Genomic DNA, 22939 nt, shown 5'->3' on the forward strand with positions numbered 1-22939 from the left:
GAATTTCTTTCTTCAGCTGAACACAAGGGAAGATATTTTGAAGAATGTTCAGTAACCAAACAGTTAACTGGAACCATTGACTTCCATAGTAGGAAAAAAATACCTTATATCTTAAAATAATTCCCCTTGTGTTTAGCTGAAGAAAGAAATTCATACAGGTTTGAAACAACTTAAGAGGGTGAGAAAAGGATGACAGAATTTACATTTTAAAGTGAACTATCCCTTTAAGGCATTTCCCTCCACTATTCGACGTTTCCATTTTCCCTCCGAGACCGCATTCATATTTAACGAGTGTATGGTTTCATGGATTTTATGTTGCTAAACAACTTGTTATAACATTTACCTGCCCCAGTTGGTTATTATTGGGGTAAAAACAGCATCTAGGCGTCATAATCCCGGAAAAGTATTTTGCACACGGAACGTTCTTTCCAGGGTCCTGTTTGACACGACAGATTCTGTCGAACGTAACAACTTCCGCCTTTAACCGGAAGCGCGACACACGTGTAAACAGTGAAGAGAGGTTCACGTTGTGCGTCTGATTTGAAAACATGATTTAATATATTGAATTCTGAGATCATATGTGAAGCGGATTGAAATAAACAATAACCGCTGAAAAGGTGAGCCTATATTTTCCATGCCTAGAAATGACAGTATTGATGTTGGTTTAAAGAAAAACGTATTTATTCATCCATTGTTCCAATGTAAAATACCTGAAATTAAATTACAATAGATGACCAGTTAGTCCAAACCGAATTCTGTACGTTGTCCATACATGTTTTACTGTAATTGCTCCTTGTTTGGATGTTACCAGTGGGTTTGACTGTAGATACACATAATTCAGTGTATAGTTCTGTCTTTAAAGGCAGTGTTTTATTCACAACCATTGTGCTATTGGAACGCTTAGGAAGTAATGTCATACCTATTCTTGATGTTCAATAGGTGACTTTATGACTTGTCAGGCTTTAAATTGATGCAGAAGAATATCAATATTCAATGTAAAAACAGCAGCAGTCACCCTGCAGCTCTTGCCTGGCTTCCCATTAAAGTTAAGCAGTTTAGCATAGTCAGTACCTGGATGGGAGACGTCCTACATCATTAATCTGTGACGTCAAATAAAGATCATTGCTGATCATTGGTCTTATCTCCTTAGACAAAGATGGAGAAGAAGGAACAGAAGCGCCACCAGCATAAGCACAGTGGTCCCAAAGCACAGAAGAAGAACAGAAAGAAGGACCATGGCACTGAACAAGAACAGGATGCGCGCAAGAGGAACCCTCGGGCGTTTAGTTTTAAGTCAGCTGTGCGCATGGCAAAAACCTTCCATAGGTCAGTGCTCGGAAAGCTTCATTCAACATTACCCACCCGCCACTGATTTTTGTACTTACATTATCTTATTAAAGGGATAGTTCACCCCCAAATTAAAATGATCCCATAATATACCCTCAAGCCATCTCAGGCATATAAGACATTCTTCTTTCAAATCTTTCGCATTCAACTTAGGGAAAAAGTTGCATCTGCATGATGTCGGACGCTTTGTAAGTGTTTTTGAACTGCGAAAGGCATTACACTTTCTTCTTAAGTTGAATACGGAAGGCGGTCTGGCAGGAGCTAGATATTTTACTTTATAATGTATTAAATATGGATATTTTTCTTACAAAAACCCATTGAGAAACTCTTTTTTGGTCTTCAAATTTTGGGCTGCAGTTCACTGCCATTATTAAGCTTGGATTAGCCAGGATATTTTTTTTTTATATAACTCTGATTGTATTAATCTGAAAGAAGAAAGTCATATACACCTAAGATGAGTGAGTAAATCATGGGTGTAGTTTCTTTTTTGGGGTGAAATATCCCTTTAATGAGCAAAACATCAAATTATTCTTATGCCATTCCTTTTGCTCTATAACTTTCACCTTAAAAGTACATAAAGTAAAACGGGTTGTCCATTTACTGCTTTTAATATCTTTTAACATTCTTTTGTAGGGCTCAGGATATTAAAACAAAGAAACATCACATTCCCCTGGTAGACCGGACCCCTCTGGAACCCCCGCCTATTGTTGTAGTGGTGATGGGACCTCCAAAAGTGGGAAAAAGCACCCTCATTCGATGCTTGATCAAAAACTTCACACGCCAGAAGCTTTCTGACATCTGTGGACCTGTCACTATAGTGTCTGGTCAGTTTTTTAATGAATATTAATAAAACATATGTAAATAGTTCCCATTTACATATCGTATTACTATTCGTCTAGGGTGTGTCACATGTCAGTTTGCACACATTTTGATTTTGTCTGACTTTGTAAATAAGCTGTGAGATGACTTTTTTTCTTGTAAATCTTTGTAGGAAAAAAGCGCCGCCTGACCTTCATTGAGTGCAATAATGACATCAACACCATGATTGATTTGGCAAAAGTTGCTGACTTGGTGAGTCTGCAAAGCTGACCAGGATTAAACTCATGCACCCATTCATAAGTGTATTAATTATACCTTAAAGGGTTAGTTCACCCAAAAATGAAATTTATATAATTAATGACTCACCCTAATGCCGTTCCACACCCGTAAGACCTCGGTTCATCTTTGGAACACATTTTAAGATATTTTATATTTAGTCCGACAGCGTATCTAAGTCTATGCACACTATACTGTCCATGTGCAGAAAGAGAATAAAAACATAATCAAAGTAGTCCATATGTGACATCAGTTAGTTCATTAAAATCTCTTGAAGCATCGAAAATTATCTACGACTTCACTCAGCATTGTCTTCTCTTCCGTGTTTGTTTTCAAACCTCAAATAAAGATCCAAACGGTCATGAATCAGCTTATTGATTCATGATTTGGATCGCGTGTCAAACTGCTGAAATCAATTATCATTGACGATCCGAATCATGACTCAATAAGCTGATTCATGTCCGTTTGAATCTTTCATGAAATTGAAATCTTTTGTTACTGTCTTTACTGACATTTTTATTAATTGACTGCATATTTGTCAAATAAAAGTATTAATTTCTTTAACATGTTTGAAAGGTAGTGTACTGTACATATCAAGATAGCTAGTAGGCAAAAAAGTGAAATTAAAAATTCTGATTATATTTGATATTGTATTATCACTCAATTGTATTAATATTATGTTTTCCATTAAGACAGCACTGATATTTTGACTTTATTAGGTTCTGATGCTGATAGATGCAAGTTTTGGCTTTGAAATGGAGACCTTTGAGTTCCTGAATATTTGCCAGGTTCATGGCTTCCCCCGGATTATGGGGGTCCTCACGCATCTGGACACCTTCAAGGACAACAAGAGACTTCGAAAAACAAAAAAACGCCTCAAACACAGATTCTGGACTGAAGTTTTCCAGGTACGTAAACAACCTGGCATATAACTGGCATATCTTTAAAGAGATCTGTCTAGTGTCTGAACATAAAAGTCTTGCAGGGTGCCAAGCTCTTTTACCTCTCTGGAATGGTGTATGGAGAGTACCAGATACAGGAAGTTAGGAACCTTGGACGGTTCATCTCAGTCATGAAGTTCAGGCCTCTTGTCTGGCAGACTTCTCACCCCTATGTGTTGGCTGACCGGTGAGTGACCTGAAGAAAATGTTTATTTTATTCATGATGTTTCTAAGCATATGCTGCATTTTATAACAGGCAATGAGTTTGTTTGTTTGTTTGTTTTTCCGGACAGTATGGAGGATCTTACTGATCCTGAGGCCATAAGATTAAATCCTAAATGTGACAGAACCGTCTCTCTGTACGGCTACCTGCGTGGGACATTTTTGAAGAATAAATGTCAGGTCCACATTCCTGGTGAGCTATCATTAATGTTTGCAATATTCTTAAAATATTTTCAGTTATTAGGTTTTGCTTCAGGAATCAGATTTTACATTGTACATGTCACAAAATTAAATTTGGACTCAAAATTGAGTTCATGCTCTAAATTTACTGCACAAACCACACTGGTCAGTGAAATTTAACGTAATTTGGGTATATATAAATTAGGGATGCAACAATACAGTTAGTCCATGGTTCAATGCATACCTCGGTTTTTAAGCATGGTTTTTCATTGTTTTTTTTTTGCTATTCTATTCATAGGCGACAGGAAAAGAAAAAGGTTAAGGAGAAAATGTTTTTATTGCAGTTCTCTTTCTTTGTTACTTAAAAGACTTGAAAACTCTTACTCAAACTTAAAACTTTACCTAAAAAAACCCTTGTACACATTCCCAGTGTATTGTATAATATAAAATAAATATATATAAAGATTTACAGTGGCAGCTCAGAGATATACAGTAGCATTTAAGTATGAAATTGAATGAATAAATGTAGGCTTAAATTAAAACTACAGTCTTCAATATACAACATTTATTAAAAGCTGCTGTATTAAAGGTCTTTTTTTTTTTTTTTTTAATTAAAGTCCCTGTAAAGTCAAAATTAAGTATGTGTTCTGAGTTTGTCACACCACTGAAAAATATATTAACCACCCAGCCAAATTTGAATGATAAAAAAGTCACCATGTAAATAAAATAAGAGATAAAAATCTTGAAAAAATAAGCAGTATTTTCTGCTCTCAAACGCTGGGAGCGTGTCCACTGGCACTGACATATTCGATAACCAACATCATGCCCCTTGATCTGCAACAGAATAGTCCATTCTTTTCCCCTCTCCATTTTATGCAATTTAGCTCGTTATGTAACTGGCATAAACCAGCCAAATATAGCATAAACTTTGCCACAAGTTAGGCTAGCAATAAATAACATAGACTAAAACGTATATTGCCACTTTATAGTCACATATCAAACTAACTGCCGTCATGGTTTACAGATATTATAGTTGAAATCACTTGTCTACGGAATCATATTGATGTATATAAACAAAACAAAATCACGTTAGAGGGTTGCAGGATTTAGTTGTGGACTAACATTACCTGCTATAATTATATCATAAGCACACAAGGAAACTTACACTCATTAGTGGGTATGTAACGTTACTGCGGATGATGTCGGCACCGGCTGTTGGCGGGACTGGAGGATGAAGGCAGGAGATAGTCGGTTCAGCCCCATTCACCAGTAACAGCGGATTATCTGTGAATCCCAGTTGTCTCCGACGAAAGTTTCTAAAACTATCCTGTGTAATATGATCACTACAGAGGCGGGTGTTGGTGGTGATCCTCAGCTCTCCATCAAAGTGGCTCTTCACAAAATGAATCCACCTCTTCTTGATATAATCAAAATTTTAATAACGATACAATCTTTTTTGTAAGTGATCACGTCCAGGTAATACACATTTCTGCGACGAAGGCATAGCTAGCTAGCAAACTGTAGCCTGTAGTATCTAATAGTACTCGCGATTGAGTGGCAAAATTATGCGAATGTGCTTTAGTTATAGAACCTCAGTGGCTCCAGTGCGTCATCGCCATTAGGGGCGGGTCTGGGCTCAGAGGCTCCAGTGCATCATCAAGCCACCGTTTTAGCTCCGCCTAGAAAATCCGGGGCACAGCAATGTTGAAAAACTGTTTAACGGTCTAACTCCACAATTCAGTACTAAACAGTTAACAGTCTTTGCAATGTGTTTAAGCAATACATTTCTAACATTTAGAATGTGTTTAGAATTTTTTTTTAGAATTGCCTTTACAGGGACTTTAACATAATTTTAGAGGTAAACTGTCCCTTTAAGGACAAGCGGTTCACTAGGCTGCGCTGCTGTCAATTGAAGACCTGGTCACATCTCATATACAGACGCATGCGATTTTACTTTCACTTTAGACATAACCCACTGTGTTTATATGTTAACCTTGTGTGTATTTGACAGTATTAATGCAGTAAGACTATGTGCAAACATAATGCAAAACAGTGCATAAGCACGTGGATGAAATGTTTAACCGGCAAGGCTTTAAAACACAGGTAAACACCCCTTAACTTTTTTGCATATGATTGGGTATTTGCTCATATCAGCGCGTAGACTCACAGGCACACTCAAAAAGAGCTGAAATAAATTGAGAGGAGTATTTAAAACAGAGAGAAATAGAAATAATTCATTAAATGCCAAACCGGAAAAAAAAACGCTATTTACCAGCGCGTATTGAACCGTGAATGCCGTACAGAACGGTTCAATATTATATTGAGTATTGTGACATCCCTAATATAAATATATTACTTCCCGGTTTGGTTCATGGTTTTTAAGGAGAAGGGAAAGCCACACAACTTGTCCAATTCGGCAGCTAGTTAATTTGTATAAACTTTAAGCAATTGATGGATGAATTGCTCTAAAAGTTTGACTGGACACCATAGCCTTTGATGTCAGCAGCAAAATATAGAGTGTGGAAAGCATTTTTGTCTATTCTCGTTTAAAAGATGATACACCTTCACTACCGTTTAAAAATGTATTGTACAATTGTTTTTATATGAATAAAATTAATACTGTTATTCAGCAAGGACACATACAATTGATCAAAAGTGACAGTAAAGACTTTTATATTGTTACAAACAATTGCTTTTTTAAATGTAATTTTCTAAATAAAATCCTGAAAATATGAAGATAGATACTGTTTTTAACATTGATGATAATAAGAAAAAATATTTCTTGAGCACCAAATCAGCATATTAGAATGATTTCTGAAGAATCATTAGATGCATATGTATATATAATTATTTTATTCTAAATTTGTAATATTATTTTACAATATTTACATTTTTACTGTATTTTATTTAAATAAATGTGGCCTTGCTGAGCATAAGATACTTATTTTATAAACATTAAAAAATCATACCGATACCAAAAATGTGTGTATTTATTTTGCTATGGAAGCTATGCATTATTATATGATTGAGAGCTACTGATAAATGTTGCAGGTGTGGGTGACTTCTCTGTGGCGGACGTTAGCTTCCTGCCAGACCCTTGCCCTCTTCCGGAGATGATTAAGAAGAGAGCACTAAACGTAAAGGAACGGTTATTGTATGCCCCCATGGCTGGCGTAGGGGGATTGGTGTATGATAAGGATGCCGTCTACATCGATATGCCTAGTGGACATGCCAACCAGCAGCAGGTCAGATTTCAGTCTCAGCACGTCCCCCATGACAGCATTACCCACAGTTGATTTAATACCAGACGCAATAATGTCTGCAGTTTACAGGGCAGTCACAGCTTATTACACCAAGTAATAACACTTTTTACACTCAATTTTGTTCCATCAGTGAATATGACCTTGAGGTTTAAAGACGATTTGTGATCTGATGGATATTAAGTGTTTTAATGGTGTGAGAAATGTCTGTCCCAGGAGGAGGTGCGGCCCACCACTGAACTTGTTCAGTCTCTTATTGGAACACAAGCCACTTTGGATGCAAAAATGGCTGCCAGCAAAGTGTCACTGTTCACAGGAACGGCTGCACTAACACCGGAGGAGGTGCAGGAAAATGGGTACGATTTACTAATGAACTCCGATTATAAAATTGTAAGGCAAACAGGGATTGTAATGTAACCAGAGTTGAAAGGGAAGTTTGATAATGAAAATGTATGCATGCATCTGAATTAATCAACAGGAAGCAGAACCCTATGGAAAGACTTGAATGGGATGAAAAAGCACAGAGAGAGAGGAGGAGAGCTGTCTTTGCCGATCAAGATGAGGAAGATGATGATGATGATGAGGAGGAGGAGGAGGAGGAGGAAGAGGAAGAGGAGGAAGAAGAAAGTTATGAAGAGGAGGATGAAGAAGAAGAAGAGGGTGAGGAAAATGAAAAGGGGGTGGCAACACTGGAAAAGCAAGATAAGGAATCAATGGAGGCAGCAGCTCCTCCTGTGAAGAAACAGAAAGTTGAGGAACTTGCAGAGATGCCTGCGTTTGCTGATAGTGAAGATGAACTAGAAAAGAGTGAAGGGGAGGAAACTGATGAAGATGAAAGTGAAGAAGAAGAGGAGGAGGATGAAGAAAATGATGAAGAAATGGAGGAAGGGGGGCCTGCAAAAAAAAGCTCAGGTCCAGACTCTGGTCTCTGCTCAGAGGAAGATGATGATGATGATGATGATGATGAGGAAGATGGAGATGAGATTGATAATTCAAAAATATCCTCCAAGCATCTAGGGGAAGAAGAGATAAACACAGAAGATGCAGAGATGGGTTATGAAACAGCAGGTATTACATTGTCTCAAATAATGCCATCATTATCAGATTTTATTACATTTTTTAATTAAATTTATTCAGATTTAGGAATGCTAAATTAAATAATTATGTCTGTTCACTTTGTAATACAACTAAGCTGCCTTTACTAATTTCCCCCATACTCCCCTTTTATGCCTGCCTGTTTTATTATTATTATTATTATTGAGTTTTACTGCTCTGAAAGCCTCTTTTGAACATGTTGAATGCATTTTGTTCATGTGGATGTTTATTTTTAAGGAGCATTACGATGGAAGGAAGGTTTGGCCGAGAAAGCAACAGAGGCATATTTAAGACAACAGCGTGCAGCTCCAAACCTGCGCAAGCTAGTGTACGGCACAGGTGAGGAAGAGTCTCTGAACATCTAATTGGCTCAAAAATTAAAAACCTAAATAAAAAAAATTAAAAATCAAAAATTAAAAAACATTTGCGATATTTCGATAATTTCGATAAATTGCACAGCCGTATTTAATATATTAGAAATGTATAAATTATTTTTGAATTGGGTGCCTTCTAGACTAAAAAAAAATAGAAAATGTATTTTTGTCTCATGGGGATGAAAGACAACAACTCCCAGAATGCACTTGCTTCGCTGCCCTATGAGGCCATTCCCAAACCCACTGCTACTGGATTACTGGATCACTTTCCCACGCTGTTAATTTTCATAAAATCAGTTCAGTTAGAGAACACAATACAATTAAAAACTGAACGTGTCTGTTCAGTAACATGTGAGTGAGTCGAGCGAGGATCACACAGCACAAATTCAGTAGGAGTCAGATTACATTCATCACTAGAGCTAAGGTAAGCACGGCCGCGGCGTACATTCACAGCGTGTGTTCAGTCTCTCCTTCTACTGACTAGTCTTTAGCCACTGGCCAAAAAATCCTCCGGTGATGCAAAATTACAATATTTGCATCATCTGAGGATTTTTTCTAGAAATAAAATGCATAAATCTCTCATCTCATGAGAGACGAGAGGGGATATGAGGGGGGAAACACAATCATCCGAATATACTCCTGGGTTTCTAATAATAATAAAAAACATTTCTTTATGCTGAGTTCACACTGCCCGATTTTTACTTGATTTAGATTTTTACTCCTCCATAATTGTTTTTCTTTTTCTCCTTTTCGCTGCAAATTAGCACACAGACAATTGAGATCACATTCTTTGTGCAGTCTATATTTTTAATTAATAACAGTTCAATTCAGTCTCACGTGAGAACTCTGGTCTGACACACACGAGATATTGCATTGTTTCCTTGTCACTTCTTGCTTGTGTTGTGAAATGTAGTTTGCGGACGGGACAGAGTTGTCGTCGATTCTTCCTCTTGTACAGTCATGCAATGCGAAACCCCCGTCACCGATTTATCATGCAGTGTGCACACAGCAGCAACCGAATGTTACCCCAGACAGTCATGCAGTGTAAAAAGAGCAGTTATTCGACAAGTTGGAAAACCATGCAGTTTGAACTCGGTATTAGTGAAACACAAAATTAGAAATCTTAAAGACTCAGATATTTTACATACAATGAATATTCATAGTGATGACTGTCAGGCTGCAAAAAAACATAAAAGCACTGTAAAATTAGTCCATGTGACCTGTGTGCTGCTGAATACCAAGTCTTCAGAATCTGAAGCCATATTGGATTTATCTTTATGTATTACTTATTTAATATTTACACCGGGAGAGAATGATGTTATATATGAAGACTGACATTTAATTTACTCACTGAAAAAATGCACAACATCAGCATTCATTTTCATAAAGCACATGAACTGCTAGTGCATCCAAACTATAATGCATCTGATATTTGTATGTTTCTTAGTGGCGGAGGAGGAAGAGGAGTCTAATGATGAAGAAGAGCTGGGAGGTTTATTTAAAATCAGCCGACCAGAGAAGAGCAAGAAAGTACGAGCAGATGCGATGGACTGCTCTCGCTTTCAGCCAGACAGCAGCCATGACTGGGATCAGGAGGAGGTGAGAGGCAGTATTCGAAATACATTTGCATTTACATGTAGATGTATTTACATAATGAATTTAAATATGCCATTTGTTGCCTGCATCTTGTTTTCTTAAGAACTGTGTATTTTCAGATGCTAGCATCTATCAGGGACTGTTTTGTGACTGGAAAATGGGAGGAGGATAAAGATGCTGCAACACTGCTTAAGGAAGATGGTAAGAAAGCTAAATGCTCCAGACATCAACAGCTGATAATTGTGTTATAAGTCTAGGCCATAACCATGTCTTGAACATTGGGGAGGACCAAAGGGCTTTTTATTTAAAGAAATTAAGTAATTAGATGATTAAAAGGGACTTAAGGGAACAAAGAAATAAGAATGTTGAAAGAAGTTCCTGGTCTAATCATAGCCTATATATTTGTGAAGTAATCAATTTCAACTGGGTTTATTATCTTCACTCGTTTGTATGTCTTGTAATCTAATATGTAAATCTTGTCTTGTTACATTCGGTTATGAATGAAATCATTTAAATTATAGCATATTTTTGTCTCCCTAAATGCCTATGGTGATTATTTCGCTTTTATAAGTACCAGTACTCTGGCACTTGGTCAATACTAATGCAAAAACTGTAAAAACACATAATTGATTTATAGAATGAATGCATTTGTACTTTATGTCCATATATATGTCCAATTCAATATCAATATATATTGCGATATAATTTTTTTCAATAACGGTGATATGATTTTTAAACACATTTCCGATATTTCGATAAATACATTACAGCATTCCTCACTGACTGACGTTCAGGGCGCAGCCGTCAGAAAGAGCAGAAGGGCGGGCAAGTTAACTGGGACGCTAAAGACCGCTTTCTCTAACCTCGGTTGATTGCGCGCTTCTTGAGGTCACGGGCAAGTGTATACATAGAAACCAACGTGAATACATCAAGATTTAATTTCAGAGACAAAAAATAATCTTTGCATGACCTGTCATTTTATTCGTATCTAAATATGAGGAGGGCGCTCTCACAGAAAGTTCAAAAGCGGATTCGTAGACACTTACTGTCACACTGGCTGCAGCTGAAGGAAAACAATCATTATGAGCTGAAAGGTGACGACGACAGTCAGACGATTGCGACAATATATGAAAGCAATGAAGGAGCATCATGAGCAACAAAACTGTTTTCAACACTGATAATAATCATAAATGTTTATTGAGCATCAATTCCTAATATGAGAATGATGAGTGACACTGAAGACTGGAGTAATGATGATAAATTCAGCTTTGATCACAGAAATAAATGACACTTAACTATATATTCACATAGTGAACAGATGATGTAGATCAGAATAATATTTCACTGTATTACGTTTTTTACTGCATTTTTAATTAAATAAATGCAGCATTAAATATAAGCTATAGTTTTGCATAAATGGAAAATAGAGTGCTATGAATTGCTCTTCACTGAAATTTAAAACTTAAAAGAAAATGCTCAATAAACTGCATCTGCGGCATAGGAGCACTGTACGCTGTGAAGCAGATCCACCATCTGATGCAGATCCATCCGCTAGAATATTCTGAGTCAGGCTGAATCCTGAAGCACTTTTGTTTAATCTATATTAAGAATAATATAATCAGCTAACTATGTTATAGTTTAAACTTAAAGATATTAATATTAATAAAGTGAGAGTCTTATGTTTATTTGATGTTGATTTCACATTTCTTTTTCATATAAAGGCTAAATACAAATAAAAGGTGAACATTAATTTATTTGTACTGGTTTTATTTCTAAAATATGATATAGATTTATAGGAGGACTATTCATAGACTTGGCAAATACATTTTTCAGAAGTTTGTAGGTACAGACATCCTTTGTGGCAGTTCTTAGTAGTTTTTTTCTAAAGCTTTTATATAGTTCATATCGATATCGGAATTATATCGTATCGACCGAAATTAAGAAAAATATCGAGATATGAATTTTGGCCATAACGTCCAGCCCTTATATATATATATATATATATATAAAATATATCAAATAGCACCACAGTATAAATGCAGGTTTTTAGACCTCCCACACTTTAGTATGCATCAGCATCAACAGTACAACAGCTCAGTACTAACACCTCTTCCAATTTTATCGTTTTTGTCTATGTTAGAATTACTATCAAGAAACCTGAACTTTCACTGGTTTTCATAATGACTACTGATATTTTGGTACTGTGACACCCATTCAACTTTTTTCATCCCTTTTGTCTTTCTAGATGAACTCTATGGAGATTTTGAAGATTTGGAAACAGGAGAAGTCCACAAAGCAAACGCTGGTAATAAAGACCTAGCTGAGGTATTCAAATTAAACTGGTTTTAAAGCATTATCTTATGATTGCATCCAACATGTTTATGTGGTGTCTTTCATTTATTGAATTTTTATTATTGAAACACAGGGTGGGAATGATGATGAAAAGAAAGATGATGATGATGATGATGAAGAAGAGGCTCCCAGAGTGAAACTTGATGATGATGAAGTTCAAAAGAACAAGCGTTTGGAGAAGAAGAGGAGGTTGAAGGAGAGGTTCAATGCACAATATGATGATGGCGATGCCACATACTTTGATGACCTGAAGGAGGAGATGCAGAAACAGGCTGAGGTCAGAGGTCAAAGTCAGCCTCCTTGTAGAGGAGAGCAAGAATAAAGCCGTGTCCGAAATCGCATACTCTCTTGAGTAGGTACTTATTTTGAATAAGTAATTACTTCATGGCCACTAAAATAAAGTGTGTTCTATATAGTATGAATGTAATCTGGACGTACTACATTCGCCATGGTGTCATTATCATGTGACCTATCAGTGTTAGTTATGTCGCTTCACTGCCATTCACAAATCCTCTCCCGTGGCCTCATGGGATAGTAAAGTGTCCATTGTATGCACACTTCAGAGTCTCACTGGAAGAAGTAGGTCATCCTGGTATCTTTTGACTGCCCAAAATATGAATTTGGGAATACTGTATAGTAGGGAGGTATGCGATTTCGGATGTAGACTAAGTGTAACACTTACGGTTTTGTTCCAGTGTTACAAATTCATATTCATTTATTTGTTTCTGTGGATTTAAAAAAAAAAACTATACACTAAAAGTCAGTAGGATCCAGTGGTGTTTTGTATCTTGTTGACTTTCACTGTATGGACAAAAACATTCTTCAAAATATCATATTTTAAAAGAAAATCATACAGATGTGTAATGATTTAGATCTTTGGGTGAACTATCCTTTTAATTGAGAATTAAAATTAAAATGTTGTTCATACAACTCTCCCCTTCGTGTTGTAGCTGAACAGGCAAGAGTTCGAAGACATGGATGATGAAGTTCGAGTTCAGTATGAGGGCTTTAGGCCAGGCATGTACGTCCGTGTGGAGATCCCTGCTTTACCTTGTGAATTCGTCACCAACTTTGACCCTCACTATCCCATCATCCTTGGCGGTTTGGGAGCGAGTGAGGGTAATGTAGGCTACTTGCAGGTTAGTCTTTAAGGACATATTTGTAGCAGACAATTGGATATCTTACAACTTCTAGTGTAGTCGATAACCTTGTGAATAAAGTGAAGAACACTTGATCCAAGCTAAATGTCATTACAAGACAGGAATTGGTAAGAAATTCTGGACTTTTCTTTATCTCCCCCACACAGATGCGTCTGAAGAAACACCGCTGGCACAATCGTATCTTGAAAACCCGTGACCCTCTTATCATGTCTTTGGGCTGGAGGCGCTTTCAGACCATCCCCCTTTACTACATCGAGGACCATAACGGACGTCACCGCCTGCTCAAATACACACCTGAACACATGCACTGCGGTGCCACCATCTGGGGTGAGGGACGAACTGTACACACACACCTTACCGATATTGGAAATTTAACTGCATGCGCATTACATTTAAAAAAAATATATATAAAAATCAATTTATATATATTTACCATGACATTTGTTCTCTAATGGGAATCTTAATATTGGTGCATCTGTAATATGTTATTGAACTAAAATATATAATAAAAATAATACATACTCATTTAATATATTTTAATGTTCATTTTATTTTATTGTTTAGGATGACTCGATACCAATGCATTTTCAGTTTGATTATAAATTGTAAAGTTTTAGTATTGTCCATTTTGTGGATTATTGGCCTTGAAAATGATTTTCAGCATATTTGTTTTAATATGGGTGCATCCATGATGATAATATTTTTTTGTGTAGTGCCATTCGATGCTTTGTTCTTTATGTAGGCCACATGTCTAGAGCAAATTGTAAATCATTTAGCAGCATCAAAAACTCAGAAACAAGCAATGTGCGACTGCTTGAGCAGTTTGGCACAAGCTTGCAGATAATTGGTTTATTCAAGTAGTTATGAAGCTCTACTCTCTCTCTCTCTTCTATTTCTCGTCTTCTCATGCTCAAAACATTCTTCTTTCTACTGTTCTCCAGGACCTATAACACCCCAGGGTACAGGCTTCCTTGCTGTGCAGACGGTCGGCGGTATTAAGGTAAGACCCCAGCATATGATGAGAGCACAGGAGCAGCCTGGGTCACAGCTTCAGTTCAAGTCTCAAGTCCAGCAACCACAGCCAGATGAAAGGTTTCCCTTTCTCTTGGACTCATCCTATCTTATTTCCCCTCAGGCCAATTTCCGCATTGCTGCCACAGGAGTGGTTCTGGACCTGGACAAATCGGTTGCTATTGTGAAGAAGCTCAAACTGATTGGATACCCATATAAAATCTTTAAGAACACCTGCTTTATCCAGGTAGGGAGTCCCGCAATGCCAGGAGTTTTTTCCACAGCGTAGCAGCACAGCACACCAGGGAGCTATAATAATATACTCCTCATCCTCTCTCGGAATAATTGGACCCTCTCATCTTTGGTTATAACTTCCTGTCTTTTTTCTGACTCTAAGGGAATGTTTAACACTGTCCTGGAGGTTGCGAAGTTTGAGGGTGCGTCCATCCGCACAGTCAGTGGCATTAAAGGGCAGATAAAGAAAGCCTTGCGCACCCCGCCAGGCGCCTTAAGAGCCACGTTTGAGGACAGACTGCTGATGAGTGGTGAGTCAGACTTGTTTCTCTGTTTATAAATATTTTTGTTGCCTCAGTTTTTTACCACAGTATTTATTTATTCGAATTTGTATATAACGAGCCTAGCTTGTGGAGTTCAATGTGCTTTATTTATCAGAAAAGTCTGCGAATGTAATGACTTCCAATAAGCTCTGTTGTACATAAACAACCACCTTGTTAAAATGGAGGGTATTATTGCTGATTATTATGCTCCTCTCTGGAGAGACAGGCATGTGGAAATTCTTGCAGTGAGGCAGTTTGCGGATTCAAGGCTTATTAGGTCTACTGCATCTTTTATTAGATGATGATTGTTTATATTAAGGCTGTGAAATTAATCGGAATAATAAAGCAGAATCATGTTATGGCCTTGTGTGATTATTAAACAGCAAAAGGCTGTGATTGAATTAAAATATGAAAAAAACATGCATGCACTGCGTTTCAAAGTGAACGTGCATGCTTTTGTGCTGTCCGCATTCTCCACAGTTCACTCCAAACACAGGCAAAACGCTCACATCTTGCATAATTCCAAACATTTTGGCTGCTACAAAATATTCTAAAAATCTAAGAACATGACACCAGGTCAAAGAAAAGGAGTGCAATAAAAAACATTCAGCTGCACAAAGAAATATTTGTGGTTAAAAGAAAAATGAATGTTTTGTTTTGTACTACTAATAATAATCATTAAAATTATAATAATAGCAACAATAGTTTATCAATAATAATCATCTTATTATTATCGTTATATTAAAATATGAGATACGCCATTGTTTAAAAGTTTGGGTTGGTACATTTTTAAAATGTTTTTGAAATAAGTCTCTTAAGCTTTTCAAGGCTGTTCCAAGGCTCTTATGCTCTTTTGATGTATTCTAAAATGTAATTTATTCTTGTAATGGAAAAACTGCCAAAAATGATTTCTTCCATCTTCAGTGCCACATGATCCTTCTGAAATCATTCTAATATGTAGCCTGACAAGCCAGACCCACATCAAGGTGTTTGGTCTGGAAACTCACCATTGACAGGGCTGATCTATACATGATGTGATTGGTCTGACCAGAGTTTGGTTTTTACAGCTCAGGAGTGTATTGAGAGTTGCTAGTCTCTCTGCTAGATACTCGTTGCAGATTAGATTTGCTGCCGCTAGGGTGCATCTAGATTTCTAGGCTATCTAATATGCTGATTTGGTGCTCAAAAAATTTGGTGCTCCTCCTCCTTCTCTTCATCATCATCATCATCATCATCAATGTTGAAAACAGTTGTTCGGCTTTATACTTTTGTGGAAACTGTAATACATTTTCATTCAGGAATCTTTAATGAATGGAAAGTTCAAAATAACAAAAAAAATGTTTATATGTTTTTACTGTAATTTTTGATTAAATGCATTCTTGCTGAAAAAAATAGTTCAGTGTGAATATATATATTATATAATTTATATTATATAATTTATATAATAAAATAATATTTAGAAAGCAGTAAAGAAATCCTCTGTTTAAATGACTTTTATTTTGTTCTTTAACTAACAGCACCAGCAATTCAAGATTTTACATTTTACTAAATATTTATTTTGTAAAATAATATTTATATTAATACAATACATACAATATTAAAATAATATCTGTAACAAATATTTTTAGCAAATAGTGCAGTCCTAAGTTTTATATGAATGTGTGTCCTTTAGATATTGTTTTTCTGCGCTCCTGGTATCCGGTCTCGGTTCCTCAGCTGTATAATCCAGTGACATCTCTACTAATGCCGGTTGGACATAAGGACACATGGACAGGTATGAGGACACTTGGACAGATTAAATATGACCAGGGAATCCGCAATAAACCCAACCAGGACTCACTGTACAAGGTAAGCCTTCTTAAAAAAAAATTCACCAGTTAGTTTTTATTATTGTTCGCTGTTGTCCTCTTCATTTTCAACCCTGTCATTGAATCTCCACAGCCGGTTGTGAGGCAAGTTCGACACTTCAACCCCCTCCACATTCCCAAAGAGCTGCAGAAGGCTCTCCCCTTCAAGAGCAAACCCAAACAGAGGCAGGCCAAAGGCAAAACCCCCCGGGACCTGCAGAGACCGGCTGTCATACGAGAGCCCCATGAGAAAAAGGTGAGAGCTGTGACTCGTCCATCTCTGTTTTACATATGTCATGCCTTTGTGAGCTTTTTTTACTGTCATTATACTAAGACGGTTTTAATATCCACTATTAGTCTAAAGTTAATCCGCCAAGGAAACCTCCAGAGTGTTGGCTGCGAAATATCATATTTCTTTAATCCGTGTCCCTGGCAAATACCAAGACAGCTTGCTGGCCAATTTCTTCACCAATCCCCTTTGAAATCCTCTTGTCTGAAAGATGACACAGGGGGTTACATTTTTAATCAATTTCTTCTTCTACTCCTGGTTCCAAGATATGGTAGGCATTGAAGTGAGAAAGTAATAAAGAATCTTTTATCATTATGATCGTTTAATCTACAAGATTTTTTAAAAAAATCATTCCATTAGAGGATGCTGTATTAATTCTTACAACTAAAAGATTTAATTCAGTTACAAACGCTTATTACTTGGACAGGACGCTCAAAGGAACACAAGGTTAAGTGCCCATAACTTTACAATTATTTGATCACTCTCAATGCAACCTGCTGTTTTGTTTTGTTTTTTTTGTGAGAATTTTGGCTAATTAACCAGTTCAGTAAATAGTTCTCACCCCTTGTATGCACTTAATATTATTATTAATATTATTATACTAATTATTGTGAGTTTCAGGGCTTCTGTAATAGTTATGATCATGTCTGTGGGTTAAGGTGTTATAAAAGGTCTAACATCATGTGCTTACTTGGCTTGATATTTTGTTTTCTAATGCAGTACAGTTCATTTTTAAGTGTCCATGTACATTTAGGGAACATGGCAGGTTATGTTTTATTCTTCAGGGCTAATGTCTCATCTTATTAATAAAACCTTTTAACCTTTTCCACCAGGTGGCAGCGTTGCTTGAGGCTCTGAGCTCAGTATATGCATACAAGAACAAGAAGGCGAAAGCAGAACAGAACACCAAGCACAAAGAATTCCTGAAGCAGAAAGAGAAACAGGACGCAGAGAGGCAGAAAAGGATGAAAGAGGAGAGAAAGAAGACCTACCGTGCAATGGGACAAAAAGAGAAGAAGAAACTTAAATCCAGCCTGAAGGGAGCATCCAAGGACAATTGAGTCTACCTCAACTCAACACCTGATTCTGTTAGACTGTGACTCCAGGCCCATCGGATCAGGGTCTGTTACGCTCTTAGTTAGACAGTTTGAAATGCGACATAATTCGATTCTCACACCAGCTGCTGTTTCTAAGCTGGCTCAAGAGTTATGACGACACTGCATGAGACCTGAATATGGGTATTGTTGAAGACTAAAATATACAATCTGACCATAAACAAAATAGAACTGCCTGGTCAATCTGAAATTATTTTCCATAAACCAATGTATATATGGTAACTCTTTACAAAAAGTCAATTTAACATTAGTTAATGCATTAGGTATAATAAACTAAGAGTGAACATTTGATAGCATTCATTAATCTAGGACTAGGTTAATGTTTTTAATGTTAATTCGTGTTTTTTCATAATATATTAATAGAAGTTAAGTTGTACAACATCTAAGTTAAAGGAATAGTTCACCCAAAAAATCCTGTTATTAATTACTCAATCCCGTAAGACCTTTGTTCATATTCACCAATTAACGGAACACAAATTGAGATGTTTTTTATGAAATCCGAGCGCACTCTGACCCCTTCATAGACAGCAATTTAGCAATTAACACTTACAAGGCATAAGAAAGGGAATAGAGACATTGTTAAAATAGTCCATGTGGCTACAATGGTTAAATCTTAGTTTTATAAACTGACAAGAATACTTTTTTACGCAAAACAAACAAACAAAATAACTTTATTCAACAATTTAATCTAGCCTGTGTCATACTTTTACGCTGTTGACAGTTTAAACTGCAGCGTTTCCTTTCTACAGCAGAGCGACTCGTGCGCTCACGTGAACAGCGTCGGCCAATGGTAAGCCGGCGTTCTGGAAGTGCCGGACTGTATTTACTACATCAACAGTTTAAGAGTCTGACACAGGCTCTTTTTTGTTTTTGTTTTTTTGATTGAACCACTGCAGTCACATGGACGATTTGGATGATGCCTCTACTACCTTTCTGGGCCTTGAAAGTGTTAATTAAATAGCTGTCTATGGAGGGGAGCTCTCAAATTTAATCAAATAACTTAATTTGTGTTCCGAAGATGAATGAAGGTCTTACAGGTTTGGACCGACATGAGGGTGATTAATTAATAGAAGATTTTTCATTTTTGAGTAAACTAGCCCTTTAACCAACTCTAGTAAATGCTTTAAAATTATGGTTCATTGTTAATTCACATTTACTATTGCATTCTCAAATGTTAATTAAGTTAATCTTTTTTTTAATTATATGAAAAAGATACATGCTTTAAAAAAAGTCACATGAAACCGCAGATGCTTGTTTTATTATACTTATTTTCAATAAAAATCGCTGGAAAAAGGGTCAAGAAATGATGTTTGTTTCAGATAAAAGGGTAGGATGCTTGTCAACCTTTCAGTGAAATCTGCTTGTAATGAATTCTTTAGCAGGGGATGGAGGTGTCCACTAACGTTCTCTGTTATAGCCTACTCATTATCCTGCAGGCTCTGATTTCAAGCGACAGCCTTGATTTTTTTTATTTTTTATATAGCCATTGTTAGTTAGTTGGTGTGTTTTTGTTGTTGTCAGATGTAATCTGCTGCCTGCTGCTGAGCAGTTTTTTCAAAAAGCAAAACGGCAGGTTGATGAAACGCCTATGAATAGCAACTGTACTGCAATTTGTCAGCATCAGGGATTGTATGGACAGATGTTCGATAGTGCGGGGAGTGTCTCCATATGTGTGATTGAGATTTATTGATGCTGGTAATTAGACATGCGAGGTGTTTTGGTGTCTTTAGAGGAAGAGATGGTCCTTCAAAACCGAATCTCTCAGGACTAAGATGTCTGTCCTGAACCTGTCTCCAGTCGGTAGCAATTAGCGGCACGGTTTTGTTCTTTAAATGTGTTGAATTAGTTGGCATGTAGTCACATGCCCCAGTCAGACCTTTGACATGCATCGATTTGAATGCTGTTTAGGGTGTTTTTTTAATCTAAAATAGATTTTACAGTAAGTAATAACAAAATATGGAGAAATTAATTTAAATAACAACAGTCTCTGTGAACAGCTGCACAGAAAACACTGGGAAAAATACTGGAAAATGTATCCGTGATAAAATATGTTATTATAAGAACACACTATTTCACAGACATAACTCTGAAAATGAAGCGCGCTAGACAATTTTGCTTGTGGGTATTTACTTGCACTAGCCACAAAGTGCCTCAAACAAAAATTTTGAGTTCTGAAGGTTTGATGCCACTAACCTGACTGTGCTGTTATTGTTATATAATAGTAAATTAATAATACTAAAATAACACCAGACCATGGAGAATCCAATCATTAGTTCCGCTTCATATAAACCTAGTACCTTAAGCATGATTTCATTTTCACACAAACTGGTTTATATGAGCAAACTAAATGGTATATTTCTTTTACTAGGAGACAAGCACCAAAAAATGTGTAGGTCCTAATGTGTTTTGTTTCTCATGGTTGGTATTCTGTTGTTTCTGTCTGAGATCATGTGGTAAACCCATTCTGCTGAAGGGAAGCTGATTGAAGAGGGTCTGAAAACTCTTCAGGCTAATCAAACTGTAACAGCCCAAAATGTGTCTAAGTCATTTTTTATTGTTTGTCTCATTTCAAGTCTATATTTTCCCCAAGGTTGCCCATTTTATCTCGCTATGATTTTGAATTATGTTGCTGCAAACTGATGTTTTCTCTGTGCATGTAATCGATAAGCTTCACTGACAACATGTTCTAAAGTAACCTGAGTATTTTGTGGAGACTCACCAGGGATCACCAATATGTAATTTAAAATGCTATTTCTACAAGATGCTTTTCAAATAATGGCAGATCTTTTTTTTCTTTTCAAAACAGTATGGTTGTAGTAGCAACATATATTTTTTGTTATCTGTTCTCTTTAGGATGTTAAGTTATTCCAGTGTGGTTTGGTAGCTACAGATTTATGGTGAGCAGAAGGTTGTTATTTTGAGACCTCATTAAATATCAGTGTTGCAAAGTACATTTACATTTTTTTTTTTTGGCCACAAACTGCAATTGTTGTAACTACAAAAGTTTTTCTTTAGGTAAAGCAGGTGAATATCAGTGGGTCAGTTTAATACTTGTCGGCATCATGTTACATTAACTGGTGCTTGACAGGAAACCTTTTGTGTCCAGCGTAATGGGTTACAATTTTTTTCTGACTGTCATCAGCTGCCTAGTATATCAATCCAGTATATCACTTTCCACCCACCCCCAACAACAGACTTCAATTGCTGAAGACGTTGGAATAACACCCACTTGACTGAAAATATATGGGTAAACTGAAACTGCCTTTCCCGTTATTTCTTTCTGTTGTCTTTTATCACAGTTTGTCACCCTGCACCCCTACTCCTCTGTACAATGTGTTTGTCAGGTCTTTGTCAGTACTGCTAACTGAAATGGGTCCTTCCCCTTGAACAATGTGCAGATAAGCAAGGTCAGCCATGCACTTCACAGAAACCTGATCCCTCTTTACTCCTCTGTGTGAGTGTGCTGGAAGTCAGACTGTAGTCAGTAACTGTTGGTGCTCGGGGACATGCGGATCATGGAGGGACACTTGTGTAGGCTGTAAAATTTGGCCGAAAGACTAGCACATAAAATATTACGGGGGTGAGGTTGTCACTACACTTTGCAAGTCTGCATATGGACAGACTGCTAATTTTTATATTTTCGTGTACCAATGTTTCCATTTGGTTAACTTTATATTTGTTACCAATATTTGACTAGTAGAAGGCCAGGGCAGTTCCAGAAAGCAGGTTAAGTGACATACCCAGGTATGTTTAAGAGTAAGTTAAGTTAGCGGATAACAACTTTCGGTTCCAAAACGGAGGTAATTTTCAGGGTATGTAAGTGGCAACTCACTCTGAACATAACCTGCTCTGTGTTTTAAATAATTTATTTATTAATATAACCATATTTGCTTCAGTTATATAATATACAATAAAATATGAATTCTAAAGAATTACAAAAAAGTTTGAATGTCAAATATGCCGTCTTACACATGGATCTGTATTCAATTAATTAGCATCAAAACAATAAGGATTAATCCTTATTCTCAGCAGGGACGTGCACAGGGGGGTTGCTCAGGTTGCCCGGGCAACTGCCCATATGCCCTTCTTGACTCACGTTGCCCTTCCGAGGTGGAAAATAAATAAATAAATAAATCGTACAATGGATGCAGAATTTCACGTAGGCCTAGATACAAAAAAAAAAAAAAGTCAAGCAATTGCTTGGGGCACCGAGCTGGCCTGGGGCCTCAAGACAGCGACAGGTTAAGAATAAAATGCAACGACAAACTGCTTGAGCGCCCCTTTGATAGTCAATGCAGTAAAGTGCATTGACACTGTTATCAGAATCCCCCTCAAGGGGGCCCTCTCAGTCGTCGCTGACAACAGCCACCCAACCACGCAATCTCTGCTGCCGGCAAAATACAAAACCTCCTCAGCGATCATGAAGCGGAATTATGCTTTAGGAAGCCAGAAAAGAAAAAAGAGAAAAAACAAGATAGTGGTAAGTGATAAATTACAC

General features: G+C 36.9%; 1 protein-coding gene across 1 annotated transcript; it reads left to right on the forward strand.

Annotated features, from left to right (window-relative positions):
* Positions 1–484: 484 nt before the first annotated feature.
* On the forward strand, positions 485–21708 carry bms1 (BMS1 ribosome biogenesis factor). The gene is made up of 23 exons (XM_067429418.1): positions 485–617; positions 1151–1326; positions 1981–2171; positions 2339–2418; positions 3162–3350; positions 3428–3570; positions 3677–3798; positions 6837–7030; positions 7262–7401; positions 7524–8113; positions 8378–8479; positions 9962–10113; positions 10230–10311; positions 12356–12435; positions 12536–12739; positions 13413–13601; positions 13769–13949; positions 14564–14622; positions 14758–14880; positions 15031–15178; positions 16863–17038; positions 17132–17293; positions 18160–21708. Exons 2-23 carry the CDS (start codon positions 1157–1159, stop codon positions 18385–18387), a joined length of 3705 nt encoding a protein of 1234 aa, XP_067285519.1. The 5' UTR covers positions 485–617; positions 1151–1156; the 3' UTR covers positions 18388–21708.
* The last annotated feature ends 1231 nt before the right edge of the window (positions 21709–22939 follow it).

This window comes from Pseudorasbora parva, chromosome 21 (genome assembly GCF_024679245.1).
Source record: "Pseudorasbora parva isolate DD20220531a chromosome 21, ASM2467924v1, whole genome shotgun sequence".
Taxonomy (NCBI): Eukaryota; Metazoa; Chordata; class Actinopteri; order Cypriniformes; family Gobionidae; genus Pseudorasbora; species Pseudorasbora parva.